The sequence below is a fragment of the Eleginops maclovinus genome, chromosome 2, assembly GCF_036324505.1.
Source record: "Eleginops maclovinus isolate JMC-PN-2008 ecotype Puerto Natales chromosome 2, JC_Emac_rtc_rv5, whole genome shotgun sequence".
Classification (NCBI taxonomy): domain Eukaryota; kingdom Metazoa; phylum Chordata; class Actinopteri; order Perciformes; family Eleginopidae; genus Eleginops; species Eleginops maclovinus.
In genome coordinates, this window is record NC_086350.1 from 26,694,082 (window position 1) to 26,717,743 (window position 23,662).

Sequence of the window (23,662 nt, forward strand, 5' to 3'; positions counted from 1 at the left end):
GAGTGAATGTACTTAGTTACTTTCCACCGCTGCAAACAAAACACGGACAGAGCAGACTTTAGAAACAAAGAGGACCACAGATCTCATCCGTACTGGGACATGGAGCTCAGGGGAAAGAGGAGTGTGTGTGTGAAGCTTGACGACTGTCTGTCCCATCAGATCGTTCGGGCGGCCGGGGAAGATGACACTCAGAGTGTGTGAGATCCTGGACAGCTGGGCACACATCTCTGAGGAGACATGAGGAGCACGACCGTCAGGAAGGACGGATTCAAAGAGACTGCACACTGAAGGGTAGGTTCTGCGACACATTAACCGTTTCTGACTCAGGTGATCAAAACATTTCAAAGAGCGTTGTAGGTCAAAAGTTCAAAACAGATATAGAATATAGATTCTCAAATTCAGTGTTTATTTAACTATATATGTTTTTTTTGCTTTTCATTTGTTTCCATAACTTTTTAAGCCAAACACATTTTATAATCATTAAAGACTTTTTTATCCAGTCAGCTAGTCCCTTCCTCTGCCCGTTAAGCAGTCTGTCCTCAACTCCACCTGCTGTTTTTTGAATCCCCCAGAAAATGAAAACACACAGCACTAATGACCAGCCGTAGGTAACCAACAGTGCCTATAGGAAATCATCATACCCCTTTGAAATAGTTACTTTATTTATGGTACAGCCTGAACTAAAAACCCATTAAAAAAAGATTAGTTTTAAAAATTAAGTTAATGTCAGGTGGGGGGCGAAACCTATAATGGTATACTAAGGGGCTGATCACTTGACCGAACCAGGTATTTCAATTCATTTTTAATAATAGTCCAGAATTCGTTTTAATGTTATTTTCACTTTGACGATAAGGGTTATAATGTGTACATACAACTGCAAAAAGTTACATTCAATTTATTTAAATTCCCAGGGTGCAATGTGACAAAAGGTACAGATGTTCACAGGGTATGATGACTTTCTATAGGCGCTGTATGCTTGACATCCCTCTTATTTGAAGATGTTTAACCATTAGCTTAGGAGCCAACACTTCAATACGAGTCGAAATAAGGGAACGCACACACACCTGACAATTAGATTATTATAGTTTCTACAAAATTACAATTCTTATTAAAACATAGCATTACTGTAGGAGCCATGAATGTCAGAAAGTGGAGATTTCTGCTGTAAATTCAATAGGTTTTAGAATTTATGTTTTGTCATTGGTCTTTGTTGATAATATTGTTACTTATTATTTTGTGATCAATTATGGGTTGGATCACATGGCAGCACTTACAGTGAATATAATCAGCTGTGTGAGGTGTGTGTGGAGGAGAGGGCGAGAGGTTAATGTTACACAGCTGGATTATTCAGAAAATATAAGCTGTGCACGTTAAAATAAGTTGATGATTTTCATTACATTAAGATTTGTAGATTTTTGACAAACCAGATCCTACCACAGCCTCACAGCCTCTTTACTTTGTTCCTGAAGTCGCTATAATTACTCAAACACAGAAAAATAAACAAAGCTTTCAACTCCTTTTTTGCTCTTTATAAACTAATTATCTCATTGGCTATTGCCAGTCTGTGTTCATAACTGATCAGTTAGAAGGTATCTCTGTGTCTTTTCTCTGACAGCAGAACACCAACCCTGTGTCTGTGCGTGTGTGTGTGTGTGTGTGTGTGTGTGTGTGTGTGTGTGTGTGTGTGTGTGTGTGTGTGTGTGTGTGTGTGTGTGTGTGTGTTTATGTGTGTGTGTGTGTGTGTGTGTGTGTGTGTGTGTGTGTGTGTGTGTGTGTGTGTGTGTGTGTGTGTGTGTGTGTGTGTGTGTGTGTGTGTGTGTGTGTGTGTTTATGTGTGTGTGTGTACTGTACCTCCATCATTCCCCTCAACAACCAGTTGTGAGAACTCCTGCAGGTGAACCTTCAGGACGTCCAGAGGGTCCTCATTGGTGTCCACACACACCACACTTCCTGAAAAAAAAACAGAACAGGGGAAATTATCTCTGTTGTGATGAGAGAAGAGAAACCATCGGACAGCGTTAGGAGATTTACACTCTTATCTAACACCTTCTAAAGCAATTGGAGAAAAAATAAAGCGAAAATAAACAAATGATGGTTATCTTAATCTTAGTACATGATGAATGACCCACCCTCCTGCTGCCTGTGTCTCTGGCAGGACTCCACGTAGGAGGAGAACTGAGCAGCAGGGATCTTATCCACCCTGAATACACACAGGGGCAAAAGAAATACATAAAAGCATACAGATATATTAAAAATGAAGAGATCACTTCAGCATTATCATTTTCTCTGGTTTTATTATTTATAGCTTTGTCTTTGAGTTACATTTTTGATTTTTTTTATTATATTCTATAAACTACTGACAACATTCCTCTGTGTTGGAATCCAACAGACACTGGAATGGCTGCCATACATGTAGAGATAAAGATTTAAGAAAAATGTGGAGTGGTATCTTTATTTTTTCCGGAGCTGTATTATAATTATATAGTATATTAAGTCTAAAATCCTATTGTACGAAAATGTAGATTATTTATGAGCTTATGATCATAACTCACTTTTTCAGAGCTTCTATGAAACTCATGCGAGTGTCGGCTTTGACAGGAAGCTGGAAATGAAGGACAGGTAAACAGGAAGTGATGCGCGTGAGGTGAAGCTTTGTGACAAAAGAACTTCACAGCTGAGAGTTTAAAGATAAGACTGAGGATGATAGATGCTCACCGTTCTCGATGTCAGCAGGGCAGGGAGGAATCGTGTCAGGAAGTACGGCCTCCGGAAGATACTGCGAGGAGACAGAGGTGACAATAAACTGTCTATGTCTCCGTCTTATCCAGCACTCTAACCGACATGAACGCTTCACACCCCCCTCTGTACGCCCTGAATGTGCTGCAGGTGTGATGTGAATACCTGGCCTCCATGACTGTAGCAGAGATTCTTCCTGTGCTCTCAAACAGAGACACCGCCTTCTCCACGTCCTGCACAGCCTGGCACTGCGGCTGCACACACACACACACACACACACGTTTGTAATGCTGCGACTAGGATTAGTAATAAAATAACTCCAACAATAAACAATGTTTGCTCCTCTTGTAGAAAAACAGGTTAATATTCATTTCAGTATTAAAACTCAGGATTAGAGCCAGATTTTAAATGGTGAAAAATGTTAGAGGGATTGTTGGATATTATTTGTTATCAGCATCAATAATTATAACCTGGTGCCGGGGTTGTTGATCGGTTACACATGTCCAAAATATGGTCCGGGGGCCAAATGTGGCCCAAAAGTATAATGGAATATGGCCCACAAATGAAACGTGTGTTTGTCTTATATTGCACTCCTTAAATATATATTTAAACATATATTGAATAGTAGCACTTTCCAATAAATTCAGTCAATTAAAGTTCCAAAAATGTTCTAACAAATTTAAGTTGATAAGAAAAAACCCAAATAACTTCTTTACATAACCGGCTTGAAGTAGATCCTTCATATTTCCCCTTATTAGAAACAATCTGAGGTTTCTGTTTTAAGGAATGAACTACAAACAAAATAAATGATACCCTATGAAGACCTGGGATGTAGGTTTTTTCTTAAAGCATAATTGACCTACATTTGATTGATTTTGATAACTTAAACAGTGGAGGAAATAAGTATTTGATCCCAAGAATTCTGGCCCCCGGTTAAATAAGTCCTCTCGCTTTAAGAAAGTACTCCTGATATCAACTCTTTACCTGGATAAAAGACACCTGTCCACAGCATAGTCTATATATACAGTCTATGGTCCACAGTCACTAAATCAGATTACAACCTCTCCACCGAGGGCAAGACCAGAGACAGGTCTTGTGATCATGGTGGAACTAATGTCGAAGGGCATCAGGGACCAGATTGTAGACCAGCACAAGACTGGAATAGAGTACAAGACCAGCAGCAAGCAGCTTGGTGAAAGAGAGGTTTGATTATTAGAAGATGGAAGAAGCACAAAATGACCATGAATTGCCCTCGGTCTGGGGCCGCTCCACCATCTAAGATCTGGCCTCTTGGGGCATCCATGATCATGAGAAAGGTGAGGGGTCAGCCAAGAACTACAGGAGGGACCTGTTAATGATCTGAAGGCAGCTGGGACCACAGTCACCAAGAAAATGATTGGTAACACACTGCGCCGTAATGGATTAAAATCCTGCAGCGGTCCCTGCTCAAGAAGGCACATGTACAGGCCGTCTGAAGTCTGTCAGTGTTCCTCTGAATGATTCAGAGAAGGCTTATGAGAAGGTGATGTGGTCAGATGAGACCAAAATCAAGATCTTAGGCATCAACTCCACATGTCATGTTTGGAGGAAGAGAAATGCTGACTATGACCCCAAGAACACCATCCCCAGCATCAAGCATGGAGGTGGAACCATTATGCTGTGGGGGGGTTTCTATGCTAAGGGGACAGGGCGGTTCATCGCATCGAGGGGAGGATGGAGGGGGCCATGTAACGTAGAATATTGGCTAATAACCTCCTTCTCCTAAGGCATGTTTTGCAAGAAGATGAAATACTTATTTCCCCCAGTGAAATGCATATTAATTTATATATATTTCTTAATTTACATTTCTTGATTTTTTGTTGATATTCTGTCTCACTGTGAAAATAAACCTACCATAAAAATGACCGACTGTTCAGTTCTTTGTAAGTGGGTAAACTAACTAAATTGGCAGGGGATCAAATACTCATTTACTCCACTGTAACTTATGAGGCAATATGCCTCACCTATAGTGAGGGGCCCATCGTTTCAATTATTTTTCTGTATGTGGCCCTCCGTGACACCCCTGGGTTACACAACTTAGAAGAAAAGAAAACCCAATTAAATGGACTAGACATAATACGGATAAGGTGAAGTATTAGTCTGAAAATATAACCGTCTTCACACTTGCTGTTGTGAAACATTGAACGAGCTTCCAGAGCCGTTCCGTTAATCCTAAATAGATGTTACATTATGGTCAACAAAGAGTCTGAAGCATCATTACAGAGCTGAAACTAGATTGTAATTTCAATACAAACACACTGCTGCGGTCACTGTTACCTGCAGAGAAGCCCCGCCTGCACCAGAAACGTCCTCATACAGACCCATGTCCTCCACACACTCCTGCATACGTAGGTAAACACACACACACACACACATTATATGTATATATGATAAAGTTACAGCTGATAATTATAATACCATGTTAAATGATGTATACAAATGTTGTGGAGTGTCTTCCAGCATTATTTAGATGGATGGTTAATACTTTGTACATGGTTTATAATTGCTCTTTCTATGTAAGGTTTCACAAATGAGTTTACACATTATTGTGTAATCATTATCATGTAGTAGTAAAAGTAGTAAAATGTCATAATGTGTGCAACCATAATCTGTTAAACCACTTTCCTGATGTATACAGACTCATGATGTTGTAGAATGAGCTATAATACAATATTAACATTTTAAATTAATTTTACACAAACTTGGTGGTTGGTGTTGTTTCAATATCCAAGTAATGACGTATTAAGCATTATTTTTTCATACTAACTTTGAGGTCGGCCAATCTGGTCTTGGCCAGAGAGACGTACTCCATCAGGAGGCTGCGGTGCTTCAGGGGGACGTAGGGGGGCTGCAGGACGTGAACCTGACAGGATAATTCACAGGGATGTGAAGAAAACAAGAGCCAAATCCTCTAGTCTTTAGTATGGATAACTCTGGAACTGTGAACTTATACACTGCTACACAAAAATGGGTAATCAATTTCAGCTGCTTTGGTGTTATTGAAATTAACAACTGGTGCACCAGAGGGGCAACAATGAGACAACTCCCAAAACAGGAATGGTTTTCCAGGTGGAGGCCACTGACATTTTTCCCCTCCCTCATCTTTTCTGACTGTTTTTCACTAGTTTTGCATTTGGTTAGGGTCAGTGTCACTCCTGGTAGCATGAGGCGATAGCTGGACCCTACAGAGGTTGCACCGGCAGTCCAACACATCAACACGTGCCACTTCCAGAAGGTTTGCTGTGTCTCCCAGCACAGTCTCAAGAGCATAGAGGAGATTCCAGGAGACAGGCAGGTACTCTAGGAGAGATGGACAGGGCAGTAGAAGGTCCTTAACCCATCAGCGGGACCGGTATCTGCTCCTTTGTGCAAGGACGAGCAGGAGGAGCACTTCCAGAGCCCTAATTTTCATTTCTATCAAATGATGTGGCGTCCTTTCGTTCCTGACAGATTACCCAGTGGTGAGAAATGCATATATTATTGTCTAAGGTATCTCTCTTATCAGTTAGGAAAGAGGAATAACCTGTAAGCTGTAAACTAAATGTAGTGGAGTCAAAAGTTCATCATTATCCTACAAAATGTACTGGAGTAAAAGTATAAAGTAGCAAACAGTGGAAATACTCCAGCAAAGTACTTACATTTTTAAGTATAGTTTCGAGAGCAAATGTACTTATGTGGTTACATTCCATCACCGGGAAAAACTCAAAATGAATAGCCTGTATTTTGTGTATCGTATGTTTTTCTAGCCAAATGAAGTCTGTAAGAGTAACTAGAGTATAAAGAAGCACAAAATAGGTATGCTGAAGTAGAGCAAACATGTAACTTAAGTATAGTACTGGAGTTAATATACTTTTTCTTTCCCCCCCTCCTGCACCCTGTATGAAGTCATACTGCTGTGAACACATGTCAATCACAATCAGTTATGAGTCAGAGACAGACAGAACGTCACCTTGAGGTACTGTGGGGGTTCAAAGGGCACCAGGTCAGACAGGAACTTCAGCAGGAACACCAGAGATTTCTTGCTGCTGGCATGGTAACCACTGCCTCCCCCGAAAGACATCTGCAGAAAAAGCAGCAAGGGATATTTTCACTAGAAAGGAATATTGACTAATATTAAGCTCTTTATCTGGAGCTCTATATTAAACAAAGACAACCCAGAGCAAAATACACTCCCATGACCTCGTTCCAACATTAGTCTGATCAACCACTCCATTAATCCACATCAGTGTACATCTGATAAAACATTAATCATCTGATGTTGGATGAGAGGGCCTGGCTCTCTGTTCTAGTTCATCCCAAAGGTGTTCAGTGCGGTTGAGGTCAGGGCTCAGTGCGGGCCAGTCCAGTTCTTCCACACCAAACTCATCCAGCCATGCCTTTATGGACCTTGCTTTGTGCTCTGGGGCACAGTCATGCTGGAACAGAAGGGGGCCTTCCCCAAACTGTTTCCACAAAGTTGGAAGTATAGAATATTGCAGAATGACTCGGTAAGATGTAGCGTTAAGAATCCCCTTCACTGGAACTAAGGGGCAGAGGCCAACCCCACAAAAACATCCCATATACCAGAGTGTCCCAATATGTTTAATCTATTTCGTGTATATAGAACATAACACAACTAAAACCAATACAAATAGTGAAGAAACAACAGAATAAAATAGAAGTAATGCCACTCTGATGTGTACCATTCAGGGTGTTGATTATACAAATGCACAATTACTCATTATACACCGGCAATACTTTGACAAGTATTTGCTCTTATCTTGACTTTCAGCTCAGGCTAATTGTGCGGTCTAGACAATATTTTAGAAGCATCCTGAGGTGAATACACACTGTAGCTGCTGGTCCCTGAGAACATTTAAAGGTGTTTAATAGTCCTCAAATATGAATAAGCTAAGAGCAAGTGGTGAAAAGTCATTTGGAAACCTTGAACCAGTTGCTGTAGGAAGGGAAGATGGCCGCCCCCTCCAGCGCCCCCTGTCGAGCCAACAGGAAGAGCGTGATCATGTTCTCCAGGTCATAGCCTTCAAACGCCGAGCTCAGCAGCCTGGACAGAAGCTCTGTGGGAGGCAGATATGACGAGCCTTTTAAAACTGGAATCCTCCCCCACTTCTGCTGAATGGCTAAGAAATATTTATACATTGGAAAAAAAGACAAATATGCTACGATTGAAAGTGAAACTTTTAAAGAGAGATGGACACCATTGGTGTAGGTAATAGGAGGAAACTGGGATTAATAATGGCACGATTTTAAAGGCTGCATAAAAAGGAACTGGACTGTGTGACACCCCAAAATAATATTATATGGCTTTTTTTAAATGAGGAATTGTTATTTTTGAAATGTTCTGGTATATGGATATTTTCCTCAGTGTATTGGACTGTATTATTGCAATATGTGATGACCTTATATATAACCCATCTTATATTTTATTGTATATTTGTTATACCTGTGTTATTTACATTCTCAGTGTTATTATTGATGTTTATACATTTTGCTTTTCATATACTCATGTTGAATTTTTGGGATTTGAAACCTTATACATGTTGTGACCCTTTGTTAAAGAAACCGTTCATCTAAAATGGAGTACTACTGGATGTAAAGGGGAGTGTAACAAAATAACTAATAGACAATAAGTAACAACCGATTCCTATCCAAAACACTTTCTTACTGGTTTGAAGTTTACAAAAAAATGCGTAAATGGTTCATCACAAGGTTTGTAATGGTGAAGAGAAGTATAAAGGCAGGGGTGCTTTTTTTTCCTCCTCCAATTGGTCAAATGTATCAGATCAGTTTTAATCCAATATACCAGGTGACAAGTCTCTGATTTATTTTTCTATTCTTGGATGTGTCCTTTATTTACTATATTGACGTTCATTTGATCCTTTTAGTTTATTTTATTTAGATTATTTTCCTTACTCTTTTTCAGTTTGCTTATTTTTATATTGTTTCAATTTCAAAATACAAACCAACACAGTTTTTATCATATAAATTCAAAAGAGCATGAGCTCAACAGAACAGTCAGCACTATCCTGTCAGTCTCAATAGAGACATTTGAAGTAGAGCAGGCAGCCGTACGGTTTACCTGTCAGGCTGCGCTGGGCCCCGGGGTTGTAGACCAGCAGGGTGGAGAGGAAGCACAGCACGTGTTTCCAGTTCACCTCGTTGGTCTCCAGAACCTGCTGCAGGTGACCCAGCAGCTGCTGCACACTGAACATCACTGCCAGCTGACACACGCACACACACACACACACACACACACACACATACACACACACACACACACACACACACACACACACACACACACAAGTTAGTTCTATTACAATAGACAACTGCAGATCTGAAGACACACAAAGAAGTGTTTTGCTCCCCAAAATGCAAAGAGTTGTTATGTAGAGGAACTGTAAACACATCATGATAGAAGAAGCCATTAAAACAGCATCATTGCAATATACTGTCCAATTACAAACTGTTTTTAAAACCTTGTTCTGCTTCCAAGAGTCCGATTCAGGATCACTTACAATGCTACAACTCCACCTTTGAGGAGCTTTTTCCAGCTCCACCACCTATCAAACACTTGAATATTCCCCCTAGCTGAGCTCAAAACCTGCACTGTCTTTCACTCTTTCTCTCATGGTGCAAAAAAAAAAGATATTAAGCAACCAGTCATGCCAACATTAATTACACTCTAATGAGTTTTTCAATTTTAACTGCATTGTAATATCATATTTTAAGATAAGATCAGAATGACTTGTGTTGCAGTAGTATAATTCAAATTCCATGCATAGCAAATAATTACAAATAAACAGTTCGAAAGTATAGACAAAACTGTAGGTACTATTTTATTGAATTGTATTTAAAGCATGTTTAATAATTGTTTGTGTGATAGAGATTATGAAATGTCTTTAGTGTTTGTTGATTAATATGTAGATGGAAATGAGCTATTAGCTAAAATCTGGCATAAATCATCTCTTCTCTTTTCTGAGATTAATCAAATGTATGCATGGTCCTTCCTTACAGATATAAAAACATAAAAGACTCTCAGTGGCTGAACACCAGCTGAAGGGAGGCTAGTTTCTGATTAAATCTGGCACACGTTTGCTTAACTATAACATCCTCAGAAATAGCACAACACAGACTTAAACAGGCCGTCACTATAGTCTGTCGGTCAGAAATCCCAAGCAGGTGAGATAGTCTGAGCAGAGGACACTATTTGAGAAGCTAAAAAGCAGTTCATTGTACACACACCAGCTTATATGATTACTCCTCTGTGAAGGTTCATATGAAGCACTTACCTTACGGAAAAGAGTTGTCAGCAAGCGGCTGGCTTTAGCAAAGGTCCACTCATTCTGCAGACTGATGGCGTCTGACACTGCAGAGACACGAGTTTGTTTTTATTATTTGACATTATTGTCTTTGAACAATTTGCACATATTGTACTTGCACTTCCTCATGCTATACACATTTTAAGACAAAAAAAAGGAATTTGAACAATTTGTAATGTGTATGTTACTCTAGGTCTGCAGTAGAATTGTAATTGTTATAAAGTGCTTTCATTTCTTTCTATTCTGTATGTATTATATTGTGTATTCTTCAGATACTCTATTGATAAACAGTACGTCTCTTCTTCTGTGGATATGTGTATAATTATATTTGCTGTTTATTTTGTTTTTATTCTATTTTTTAAATAATTTTAACTCATGCGTAATGACTTGCTGAGACAAAACCATTTCCTAATTTGGGATGAATAAGTTATCTATCTATCTATCTATCTATCTATCTACTACAGTTATTGTGTAGCAGCATGCATTGTTCATCAGGAGATTCATTTCCAAGACTTCCAAAGTCCCAGACCTTCATGTTCTGACCCTGTCTGAGGATCTCACAGAGGAGTGACGTGTTTCTACCTGTGAGTCGAGGCTTGTATGTGAGAGTCTGTGTCAGTGAGTGTGTGAAGAAACGCTGCAGGGTCTCCACTGAGGCTGAAACTCCACACAGTGAAGCATCAAAGATCTGAATCCTGGAAAAAAATACAGAGCAGAGGAGTGAGAAACCAAATCATCTAACGGCACACATGTTCTCAACACTGTTTGTTCACTAGAGTTAACAAATAAACAACTCTACTGGCCACACTGTCTGGTGTTTATTGCAGGAAAGGAATGCAGTAGTTTCACACACATGCAAAGTGATGCACTTTGAGAAGCTGCTGTCTGTCATTATACAATTGTACATCAATTATATTTCACTCCACTCATAGAATGGGTCTAATGGAGGGAAGTGCTGGACTGGCTATGTGGACAGAGCAACCTTTACCAGAATCTCCTCAGTTCTGTCTCCTGGGGGACAGAACACTTTTGCCACAAAGGGTTAGTAAAGCCCAGTTTGGGTTGGTGATGGTGGGCTGTATGACTGCAGCGAGACTTGTTCTGCGCAACTGAAAAACATCAAGGAAACCAGAACTAAAAGAATGGATTCAACTTATGACAGAGACTGCCTCTTTTGAATATTTGATGGGAAATAATGAGCAACGGTAAATGGAAATTTAGACAGGTATGGGATCAATTCCTTTTATATTTAAAAGGTGTACAACATTAAAGTGTGTCTGAGAAAACTATAGATTTGCTTGAAAGGTGATCTTTGACTCTCTTTGAGCCATTCAGTTTGGGGGAGGGGGTGTTGTGTTTTATTGTAAAAATGGATTATTGGCAAAACTATTTGATGATGTAAGAATATGTCTGAACAGAAATTAATAAAAACTTAAAGAACAAAACTAAAAAGAAGCTGCTGTCTGTTCAGATAATCACTCACGTCATAAGATGGGACTGAGTGTGTGAAGCATGCAGACATAAGAGTTACGCATTAGCATTTGAGTGGCAAGAATGTTGCTGAGAACCGTGCAGAAAAACCGTCAGGGAACAACTTGAAACTAAATGAAACTAGCAGATGAAGCTAATGTGGTCATGAGCTTAAAACTGGGTCGCTGAAAAAAGCAGAAACATCAGTGTGACACACAAAATTCAGTTTCCTGTTGTGGCAGGATGAAGGAATGACTGTGGCTCATGTAGGGCTGCATCGTAACATGTTTTACACACATCCTTTCCTCCAGGAGAAGGATCCAATAATCAGTTGCAGGTTATAAGTTGAATCACATGCACTCTGGGATCCTTATCAACTCATAAAATCATAAAATATAAATGACTATACCAAATTAAAACTTCCCCTCTGAGACGAATAAAGGGATTCTGATTCTGATTGTCACCGGTCATTGATACAGTCATCTTCACAGTGAGTTCAATCTCAACAATCGTCATGTAATCGTCATAAAGTTTATTAGAAAAGCACCATCGCTCAGCTCCTGCAGACTGCTGCGTCTCACTCTGCTGCGTCTCACTCTGCTCCACAGTGTCCAGAAGCCCTTCAGAAGACCCACACAAAAACAATGAAATGTTCAAAAGGCAAGACAGGAAGGGAAAACATGATACTCAGACATGTAAGCAGTTGAAAGTAGAATAGAGCTTTCAGGGTCCAGAGGTGTGAACCAAAGCACTTTACTCAATATATCATGAACAGAGGACAGAGTAGGGGGGACTCACAGAAGAGTATGTGGTCCAGCACTGAGCAGCACAGCAGAGACCCCCTCCTGTCTGCTGCCTCCGGGCTCTGCTCAAAGCCAGCCCCCACCAACACTCCCACCACGGCTGCAACACAGGAGACCTCCCATTAGCATTAGCATCATTGTAGTAGCAGCGTATGCCAAGACACCAAGAGTGCATTTATTGTAGCTATTTTGCTATTTTTTGTAGAACATGTATTTAATCCCTTACTACTTTACAGATCTGGATTAATGATGGTAAATATAATCTCCCTTAAATCAGACTTTAGTTCACCTGCAGTAAATCAGCAGCTACCCTGCAGTATACAAAGCCATTCAAACTAGCTGCACCTTTACCAGCTCTGAGAACACTTTAATGATCAATCATTATAAAACACATCAGAGATATTATTCTGAAATGGACCAATCAAACAATGACTACTTTTACGCTCGCTACTTAGTAGATTAAAGTAGATTTAGATGATAATTCATTTAGAGTGATCACATTCTTTTTACTCACTGTGCCATAGCAACATTAAGGTTAACATTAAGGTAAATATGACACCGCAACGCTTCTATATTCGACGGCTCTGTCATTTCTTTCAAAGCAAAGACAACTTGCATAGTAAAAAGATAAACATTATTCTCCTGTGATCAGGATATTGCTTTTTTAAATATAAGAACACTCCTTATGAGAAGTTTACCTCACTATGATGGGATCCCCCCTATATGTTGGAGGAACTCTAGTAACCAGCATGCAACCACTACAATGTATTGTGGGACTGTCCAGCTATCAAAGACTACTGGAGGGAGACACACAATGTCTTACAAGACATTTCCAAAGACATAATACCTCTAGAGATCAAGGACAGCTCGACTCTGAATGGATGGAACATCACGTTGGATATTTATAACATTGAAAAGATAACTGCTTTTGTGAATCATAAGCTGGAGCAATTCACTTGTGGAAAAGTAGACTCACTATGTAATGCCCTGTAGGCCTGACTGTGTTGCAAAGAAATTACCACTCCCTAATTGTTCACGGTCCTTTGATATTATTTTCTCTGTTTTTCTCATCTGTTATTTGTGTCGTTGCTGACAAGGACGATGAATAGATTCATGTCATTCATGTAAATGTGATGTACAGTATGCTGTAACAATGAGTGACACAGCATTTCAATAAAAAGTTGACATACTGTCTTAGGTGAAACCATTAGCCCTTCCAACCTTCTACCAATCAGGTTCATCACCAATAAACTTCTTCTAGTGTAAATTTCAGGCCGTGCAAAATCCAATTTAGCGCCCTTCAACGTCAGCAGGAGTAATGAATGAGAGATTTAGCTCACACATCATGTCTTCTTTTAACAATGAATCAAAGTGTTTATGTAATGTGTTCTTAGGTTGGCTTTCTTCTGGCAATATGTAAGAAAGGGAAACAAATGCTATATTTTGTGAGCAGGTTACATCTTTTAAAGCTATAGTCACAGCATCTTCGGCAATGTTCTTGTTCACTTTCATGAAGTTTCCCTTTCAGGAGCACTAAACACCTTACGCCAGGGGGGTCCAAACTAGGGCCACATACAGAAATAAATACGAAGGGCTGGGCCCCTACACTACCGTGTATTTCCTCAAAAGTTAAGTTATCAGTTAGCAAAATCAATAGAATATAGGTACATTATGATTGATACCTGAATATGCTTCATGAAAAAAACTCCATAGGGTTTCATTTATTTTGTTACAAAAACAGAAGCCTCAGTCTGCTGATAATAAGGGGAAATTATTATTATTATTAATAAATATGAAGGGTATATTCCAACCTGATTATGGAAATAACTTATTGAGCTTTATTTAATCAACTTTACTAGACAGGATTTATTTGAAGATAACCTTCCACATGAACACTGTGCAATATACGTTTACATCATCCAAACAGGACCCTCACTACTTCCTAAGTTATATCACACTTGTTAAACTCGTATAAAGAAGCTTAAAGGTGTGGTTTTAAGGCTGGTCCTGTGCTGAACTCGTTCCTTGCTAGGAACAGGTACTTCCTGTAGTCTTTGCCGGTTGTTGCTCCTGGTGATGACTACAAAGTAAAAAATAGTAACACGCAAAACATCAGGGGGGCTGGAAGGGGGCTGTGTTACCTTTGGACCAACAAGAACGTATAGGTGATGCTAGGGGGAGAGAGCGAGGCAATGGAAACGGGTGAATACCTTGTGTACCCGTTTATATCCTTTCGGAAAAATACGGGAACTCATCTTGTAACCAGTTGAAACATGAGCTGAAACTCAGGGAGCTGTTCTCTCCTAAAGGATTTCAAAATGTGTTTCTTAATGAATGTGAATGTTAGGGCTGTGTTAGCAAGGTTATGGACTTGCTCGTTTCTGTAATGAAATCATAACAAACCCATTTGTAAATTCCAACTGTTCATATTTCTGTATAGTGTATAAGGGAATGCTCTCTCAAACTGTTGGAGCGCTTATAGCTAGATACTAAATCCTACATGATGCTGTTTTAATCACTTTGAGACTATTTATTGATAAAAGTTGACTTCAAAGTTCCCTGACAGTGTGTGTGTCGGTCTGGAGGACACACTGCTGTAAGTGTTGTTAATGAATGAATGAGCCCATGTCTTCCAAGAAGCACAACTAAACAAGACAAAACTGTGCCCTTACCTGACAACACTTTCTGTTGAACTTGTCTGGTTTCCTCTTCTCCTGTTGGAGGTGTCCAAGCGCACAGAGCCTTCAACTGAGACACCCCCCATAGCCTCACTCCTTCATCACTGATGGGAGGGAAAGCAGGAAGAGGCAGACTGAGTTAAAGTTCATTTCCAGCAGGTGGTGTAGATGGTTAACATTCACCCTGTCAAGCCCTGTGTTGTGTAGAGCCTATATTTGAGGCCTTCTCCGCCCTGAACTCAGTCTGCAGTTTAAAGATGGTTCCTGCTACTGCCACAGGGGGGCAGTGTTACACCACTGACAGACACGTGTCCTCTGCTGAGCGTTCAGTTTAGTATTAAATGTTAAAGAGGTCCTAATCTGCTGATGTCATATCAGTATGTAGTGTCTCTACTTTAAAGAGTCCTCTCCTGCTGATGTTCAGGTGTGTATCAGTATGTAGTGTCTCTACTTTAAAGAGTCCTCTCCTGCTGATGTTCAGGTGTGTATCAGTATGTAGTGTCTCTACTTTAAAGAGTCCTCTCCTGCTGATGTTCAGGTGTATATCAGTATGTAGTGTCTCTACTTTATAGAGTCCTCTCTTGCTGATGTTCAGGTGTATATCAGTATGTTGTGTCTCTACTTTAAAGAGTCCTCTCTGCTGATGTTCAGGTGTATATCAGTATGTAGTGTCTCTACTTTAAAGAGTCCTCTCCTGCTGATGTTCAGGTGTATATCAGTATGTAGAGTCTCTACTTTAAAGAGTCCTCTCCTGCTGATGTTCAGGTGTATATCAGTATGTAGTGTCTCTACTTTAAAGAGTCCTCTCCTGCTGATGTTCAGGTGAATATCAGTATGAAGTGTCTCTACTTTAAAGAGTCCTCTCCTGCTGATGTTCAGGTGTATATCAGTATGTAGGGTCTCTACTTTAAAGAGTCCTCTCCTGCTGATGTTCAGGTGTATATCAGTATGAAGTGTCTCTCCTGGGACATGTCTCCATGCTTTAATGGTTATAAAGCTGCCTGTGCTGCAGCACCTCTTTTCACCCTCTGTCTGGAACCAGAGCCCAGTCTGCTCTGATTGGTAAGCTGGTGTGCTCTGTAGCTCTGATGTGATTGATCAACAGCACTAGCCAATAGAAGCGAGATTGCGGCATAGTGATGTCACCATCTAACGGAAGTAAACAAAGGAGTCCAATGGAGGCATTTAACATACTACAGGAGAGGGAAAACAGGACGTCTTTAATAATTTGAGGCTACATTTATGAATTTAAGTTTTTGGAGTTTCCAATTGTGAAATAACCAGAAGATTCACAGATGAGACAAACTGATATTTGTACCTCTGTGTGATGTACTTCAGAGTGACGATGCTGTAGAAGTCAAGATGGTACACCACCTCCAGCTGGGGCAGCCTCTGTACAAAGACCACATTAAATATTTCATTCCCTTCATCCATTATACAAGAAAGACATGATGGGTGTTCCTATTGTGGCAGTTTAGCAACTATAAAGGGAGACTTCTGATCCTGTTTATTTTATAATTCTAACTTAACGTCTACGTTTTGACTTCTACTCAGTTGTACAGAACTCTAAACGAAGACATTTTTAGGTAACCTAGTGGAATACAAATCCTCATCAGAAGTAAGTTTGGATCTCACGTATGAACTGCAACATATACACACACACACACACACACACACACACACACACACACACACACACACACACACACACACACACACACACACACACACACACACACACACACACACACACACACACACACACACACACACACACACACACACACACACACACACACACACACACACACACACACACACACACACACACACACACACACACACACACACACACACACACACACACACACACACACCTGGTCTCTCCTATACTCCTGCCACAGCAGCTTGGGGCAGAGGGCTCCCTGTGACAGCAGCTCTCTGCTGGACTCCAGCAGGACACACAGCTGCTCCTACAGATGACAGAGACAGAGAGACTAACGTTATATTATATTTCATATCTGACAGACATGCTTCCTGTACTCTGAACACCAATTCTGCAGTAGGGACACACAGGGCGGAGTCTCCTGTGGGTGAAACATGTTGAACCACAGAGGCGACATCCTGCAGTCAGATGTGAAGCAACCAACAATTTAAATATGCAGAAGTGATGAGACAGCAGGAGAGATAACTAGACAACATAGAGTCACTGTGCATTACACAACCACAATGACACAGTGAGGCACACACACTTCACACCATCGTCAACAAACTAAAAAGTGCAGCTTATGAGAATCCATCTGCAACCTAGAAGAAATATTGCATGACATAAATATACAATTTGGCCCAATTTAGTAACAACTAATGTGGGTTTTTATAAAGATAAAAGACATTTTAGAGTGAAGATGCTAAAAGCAAAAAGGAAATATGTGTCCTTTGGTAGATTTCTTCTGCTGTGCACCAGCTGGAAATAAACTAAAACGAATACTAAATAGATTTTAATAAATGCAAAGGTGTGCCTCAAGTACCACACAAAATAGAGAGGTGTAGTACATTTACTCAAGTACTGTACTTAAGTATAATTTTGAGGTACAATGTTTTGCAACTGTGTACTTCTACTCCACTACAATTCAGAGGTAAATGGTGTACTTTTACTCCACTACATGTATCTAATCCCTTTAGTTACTTTACAGATCTGGATTAATGATGGTAAATATAATCTCCCTTAAATCAGACTTTAGTTCACCTGCAGTAAATCCAGCAGCTACCCTGCAGTATACAAAGCCATTCAAACTAGCTGCACCTTTACCAGCTCTGAGAACACTTTAATGATCAATCATTATAAAACAGATCAGAGATATTATTCTGAAATGGACCAATCAGACAATGACTACTTTTACTGTCGCTACTTTAAGTACATTTAGATGAGAGTACTTTCTACTTTCACTGGAGGAACATTTAGAATGCAGGACTTTTACTGTGACAGAGTATTCCTACACTCTGGTACTTCTACTTTACTCAAGAACAAGATCTGAGTACTTCTACTTTACTCAAGTACAAGATCTGAGTATTTCTACTTTACTCAAGTACAAGATCTGAGTACTTCTACTTTACTCAAGTACAAGATCTGAGTACTTCTACTTTACTCAAGTACAAGATCTGAGTACTTCTACTTTTACTCAAGTACAAGATCTGAGTACTTCTACTTTTACTCAAGTACAAGATCTGAGTACTTCTACTTTACTCAGGTACAAGATCTGAGTACTTCTACTTTACTCAGGTACAAGATCTGAGTACTTCTACTTTTACTCAAGTACAAGATCTGAGTACTTCTACTTTTACTCAAGTACAAGATCTGAGTACTTCTACTTTTACTCAAGTACAAAGTCTGAGTACTTTTACTTTTACTCAAGTACAAAGTCTGAGTACTTCTAATATCACTCAAGTAAAATATCAGAGTACTTCTCCTACCTAACAAATGTTCCAAGTGCAAATAGCAACATGAAAGCAGATATTATTCTAATGATGACATTATGAACACATTTTCTTTTTATTGTTGCACAGTGATTTGATTTGTCATAAATAATATATAATGTTTAACATGTTCTAAATGAGACAACACTTCTTTGGTTTTAAGTGTCTTTTCAGCGAGGCTCTCACATGTAGCACAGCTTAGGCATCACTACTTGATGGGAAACAAGCTACCTGCAGTACAAGGTGTCAGTGACACCTGCACTGCCTTACTCTACCAACAACATGTTGATGGGATGTGAAGAGAAAGTCCAGATGGACAACCTTAAAGGCTTGTGAATTGTGCTTCAAGTGCTTGTGGAATCCTTACCTTGACTTAAGCCACAGATAAAAACAGACACTCACTCTCTGAGCCGCAGTGAGCAGCTCTCTCCTCTTGCCCTCCTCCTGCTGCTGCTTCACCTCCTCAGCTCCAATGATCTCCATCAGTCTCTCCAGCACCATCTTCACTGACAGCACCGGCACCGGGACCCCCAGCTGTGCAGCCTGACGCCTCAGCTCACACACTGTCCACACACACAGTACAACACATGCTGGAGTTCAGAGCATTTACTTTGTGTCGTCATTAGCAGTTAGCATTAGCATAACTCTCCTTTGGGGTGCATAAAGAAGGCCTCTCGGGGGTCCTTCAGGTGAAACACAAAGAGGTAAACACATCACTCATTAGACCGTGACGAGTGTGTGCAGCCTCATGCAGTGATGTGCTTTAGTTTGTTACAGGTAAGCTAATGTGATGAGAGGTTGCAAAAAGGAATTGACACGAATGTACTGTATATGAAACTGCAACAAACTAGCAGTAATACATATATTATATTTATGTCTTATTTTATCGTAGTTTTGCCAGTTTTATATCGAGCGTTTAATGTGACACCTGCTAGCCTAATTGGACCAGTGATGAACCTACAGGGCCTTCAAGGTATAGATAATAAAATTAAAATTAAATGAATGAATGAGAATCATTTCTGAGTTGTTGATCTGTAATATTTCAGTGTTGATTTGTTTGTCTTTCTCGGTCCATGCACTACGCATTTGAGTGGTTTTGTGTTAGAAAAAAAATGCAACCAATCAGATATTTTTCTGGGTCTCTGGGAAGAATATCCTTCAGCGTGGGTATTCTATATCCTTGATATAATGCCCTGGCCCTTAAACTGAATGAGAGCGTACGTTTGGATTGACAATTTGATCAACCAATCATATATTGATTTGTGGTGTGCAAGTTGACAATGTAAACAAATGTTAATGCCAAGACATCACTCATTAGAGGGAGTGTATGCAGCCTTGGGCTCTTGTACGTTGCAAAATGAACGACTGGAGTAAAGGATTTTTTCCCAAATGTATACACGACAGGAAGTCCCTTTTATGTCCAAGTGTGCCACACAAACACACAACAAACACTGAGAAATGCAGACTCCCTTACTGCACGTTTTGTAATTATTGTTTAGCGACAGGTGCATCCGGGCCTCTGAAGGTTTCAACTTGTTGCTGTTTCTCAGAGCTCGTCTCACACACTCACCCAGCAGGGACCCTGCGATGGCAGAGGAGACGCTATTACACCCTGTCTGTTTCTGTTCTCCATTCTGTGCGTGGAAAATGTTGCACAGATCTGGATTCTACAAAAAAGAAAAGAATAAAAGAAAGAAACATTAAAAGTATGTTTGAGCAGGGTCACAAAGAATTAGAATGTAACATATCATCATCATCAGTACCCCCCTCTAACGAGTTCCTAGCACATTTCCTGAGGGAGTTTAAGGGTGAAGGCAACTCTATAGTGTATAAAACGTTGGTACTCTTTCAACGTGTTTCCCACAAATGGCTTTTATAGTTCTTCTCACGCCGTCAGGCACGGCTCTACGAGGGTGCAAAAACTTGCATTCCACCCTCAGTCTCATTTTTTAGCACTCAGTTTAAAACTGAATAATAAATGCCAAGATGCTGGGAAAGTGTCTCCAGCACACTTATACCTATTTCTATATGTGTTCACATGTGCAGCAGTGCAACATGCAAAAAGGGCTGTGTGGTAATGGTTATATAAGCATTTGTGATATTAGACACCCTCACATCCCATCATTCTCACAGTTCTGAAACAACTGAGCAAGTCCCCGTCAAATGTGGGCATGAACAGAAGCTTCAGAATAAGTGTGGATAGCTCAGAGACTCACATTAAGACAAATCTGCACTTTACGGCAGATGTTGTTGATTGTTCCATCAGGTTTTTAGGCTCTCTAGAATAACCGTAGAAATAAAAATATATAGATTTGGTGAAACTGTGTATTGGGAAATTGGAAATTACACATATCATACATGTATGTATTGGTGTATTGTTTAGTGATTACTGTTACTCAACAGAGTTTGCATTGCAATGTGTTTCAATGATAAAACATGATAAGCTACTTTTGCTAAAAATGAAGTTACAATAAAGTGGTGTGCTTCAAACTGCACTCCAGATGCTTCATGGATTTAATGAGCGGAAGAATTTCATTAAGTATAGGATAGAGAAATTCCATTTTAGATAAACATATTGTGTCAAGGACAGTCATTCACAGTCACAGATAAATTAGAAAAGGCTCCTAGAGGTGCTCAGCCCATGTATAAATACACAAGCATCCCAGTAAGGGTTTGGAATGCGGAATATATTATTATTTTTATAACTGCCAATCAAGTGGCACAAGAGTAACATGGCAAGAAGATGATGCATGTTTTTCCATTCACTCTAAGATAACATAACAATAAATGTTCTTAACGCTCTAAGAGGCTTTTATTTGCACCAGCGAAGTTGTTAGACAAACATCCTGTTACAGTAAGGGAATGTCAGATGTTAGACGCCTCTTTCTCATTACTGACGTTAGTGTTAAAAGCAATTATTTGAATGTCTCATTGTTTCTTCATTGGCTATGTAGCCCAGCAGGTTCTGACTCCCTCCTGAGGTCCACTCACCCCCGCCTCCCTGAGCAGGCTGCCCAGGCTCTGCTGCTGCTCCAGCAGCTGCAGGGTTTCCTCCTGCAGCCTCTCAGCCTCTCCCGGCTTCGGCCTCTTCACCACACGCCCAGCTGGGAGTTCAACAACAGAACAAACAGACAGACAACTTAGTATGTTCTAAAACTCCTTATGGACAGTTTCAGTATTTCAGAACAGTTTGCCACATTGTTTAAAGTTATGGCAAAACTAAGCGAGTTGTTAAATGTTAGCAGTGTTGTAATGTGATGTAATGAAGTACTTTTAGGAGGGTTTTACTTAAGTATGATTATGGGGTAGTTGTACTTTACATGAGTATTTGTATTTGAATCTACTTATACCTCTACTCCACTACAATTTGGAAGCCAATATTGCACTTTTTACTCCACTATATTTATTTGACTAAATTAATTACAGGTTACTTTACGGATCCATTTTTATTCAGATTCTGATTATTAGCTCAAACTAAATAAACTAATAAATAAACTATGATATATATTTAATCATATGTTAAGATATCCAGCTATGGTATATAAAGTAGGCTAACTAAAATGAGCTCCTCCTTTAACAGCTGTGATGAACACATTCATGATTTCAGTAATCCAGTAATTTAATATATGATTCTAAAATGAGACATTAAGCAAAATAAGTACTTTTACTTTTTGGTATAAATGCAGGATGTTTACGAGTAAGAGAGTACTTTTACACTGTATTATTTCTACTCTTAATTAAGTCAAATCAGTGGTAAAAAGTAAACAAGTACTTTAACTCATGTACCGTACTGAAGTACACATTTGAGGTACTTGTACTTTAGTCAAGTATTTTCATTTTACATGACTTTATACTTTCTCCACTCCAATTTTATGAGTGACAGAACATTAATTGGCAGACATTTGTATTTGTTTTGTTTCACAGATCCAGATTCTTAAATGTGATGCTTTGCTTGAAAATATTTGTATAAACATTTATAGTTTTTTACTCCTAAAACTCTTTTTTCCCAATAGTACTTAAATACTTTTACTTAGGTACCATTCTGGAGGCAGTACTTTTAATTGAAATTGAGATGTTACTGTATGGTATTAGTACTTTTACTCAGGTAAAGAATCTGAATCATTTTCCTGAGTATTCACACCACTGATTGTTGGCCAACATGTTGATAGATTACATATCAGATTAACATTCATAAACCTGCAACTTCAGAGGGTAATCTTTTAGACAAGTAATGTAAAGGAGTGGTTCTATATTTAGGGTCCTGTTGAGCGTCCATTATCTTTAGAGACTGTACTAACGCAGATTTAATGTAACTGAGTTCAGCTGTCAACTCACCGAGGAGGCTCGACAGGGTCCTCTTCTGAGAGACCGATTCACACGAGGCACTCAGTGACATTTTACCTACACAGATTTTTTTATAAACGCTTCGAGACCAAATCGACTTTAAAGTCTCTTGAAAGCATATGTTAACAGTTTCTTAGAGGACTATTCCCGGGTAAACGTCTTCATGCTGCTGCAGTACTGTTTTGATTCACCTTCTCATGTTTCTCATCGCGCTCTTCTCTCCCATTGGTCCGAGCTACAGCCAATCATGATAGACCATTTGGCTGTGGTGCGAACAAAAAATAACACGGAGTTTTATCCCTGTCAAACCTTTTTGCTTGTAGAAATTTGTTTTAAAAATTTCAGTTCAGACGGTCAGTGTCATATTCTGGATTAAATAAAGGCACATCTGGAACAAATTTACCTCACAAAATGTGTCAGGGAAGAGATTACATTTTAAAAATGTATATGTTTGTCCAAGTATGTCAAACTGAACTAATATTGCACAATAAGATATTGTTTATTTCCTTTGTTTTATTTAAACTTAGAAGTAAATAGTTCATAATTTAATTTGTGTGTCCCTTAAAGAGTTTGGGATATGCCATTAATTGTGTTGAAAGGAAATGATTTCAAAGTGGGGCACTCCTCATGGCTTTGGTAATTAAAGTGGGCTCGATGTACATTTGCTGAACACATACTGTATCTCTGAATTGTTTTTCATCTCTTTCTGTCTGTTCATTTCCAGGATGTTATTTTTTCTTCAATGTAAATGTTAACAGAGTGTTGCCGTAAAATAGCATTTAATGTTTGCTCAGCT

The 23,662-nt window shown here is 39.5% G+C and overlaps 1 protein-coding gene across 2 annotated transcripts in view; it reads right to left on the reverse strand.

Annotated features, from left to right (window-relative positions):
• LOC134878745 (Fanconi anemia group A protein-like) overlaps nucleotides 1–23,024 on the reverse strand; it is a 41,895-nt gene extending 18,871 nt beyond the window's left edge. For both annotated transcript variants that reach the window (XM_063904963.1, XM_063904957.1), the window contains exons 1-22: nucleotides 22,858–23,024; nucleotides 21,514–21,626; nucleotides 20,093–20,189; nucleotides 18,925–19,085; nucleotides 16,926–17,021; nucleotides 16,367–16,440; nucleotides 15,043–15,152; nucleotides 12,366–12,470; nucleotides 12,115–12,187; nucleotides 10,680–10,792; nucleotides 10,068–10,144; nucleotides 8,855–8,996; nucleotides 7,699–7,832; nucleotides 6,725–6,835; nucleotides 5,543–5,638; nucleotides 5,053–5,115; nucleotides 2,902–2,990; nucleotides 2,716–2,776; nucleotides 2,553–2,602; nucleotides 2,130–2,200; nucleotides 1,852–1,950; nucleotides 94–227 (exon numbers count right to left, since the gene is read on the reverse strand). In XM_063904963.1, coding sequence (XP_063761033.1) covers nucleotides 94–227; nucleotides 1,852–1,950; nucleotides 2,130–2,200; nucleotides 2,553–2,602; nucleotides 2,716–2,776; nucleotides 2,902–2,990; nucleotides 5,053–5,115; nucleotides 5,543–5,638; nucleotides 6,725–6,835; nucleotides 7,699–7,832; nucleotides 8,855–8,996; nucleotides 10,068–10,144; nucleotides 10,680–10,792; nucleotides 12,115–12,187; nucleotides 12,366–12,470; nucleotides 15,043–15,152; nucleotides 16,367–16,440; nucleotides 16,926–17,021; nucleotides 18,925–19,085; nucleotides 20,093–20,189; nucleotides 21,514–21,626; nucleotides 22,858–22,918 — 2,130 coding nt within the window. In that variant the 5' untranslated portion in view covers nucleotides 22,919–23,024. The remainder of the gene's footprint in view (nucleotides 1–93; nucleotides 228–1,851; nucleotides 1,951–2,129; nucleotides 2,201–2,552; nucleotides 2,603–2,715; nucleotides 2,777–2,901; nucleotides 2,991–5,052; nucleotides 5,116–5,542; nucleotides 5,639–6,724; nucleotides 6,836–7,698; nucleotides 7,833–8,854; nucleotides 8,997–10,067; nucleotides 10,145–10,679; nucleotides 10,793–12,114; nucleotides 12,188–12,365; nucleotides 12,471–15,042; nucleotides 15,153–16,366; nucleotides 16,441–16,925; nucleotides 17,022–18,924; nucleotides 19,086–20,092; nucleotides 20,190–21,513; nucleotides 21,627–22,857) is intronic.
• Between the last annotated feature and the right edge of the window lie 638 nt (nucleotides 23,025–23,662).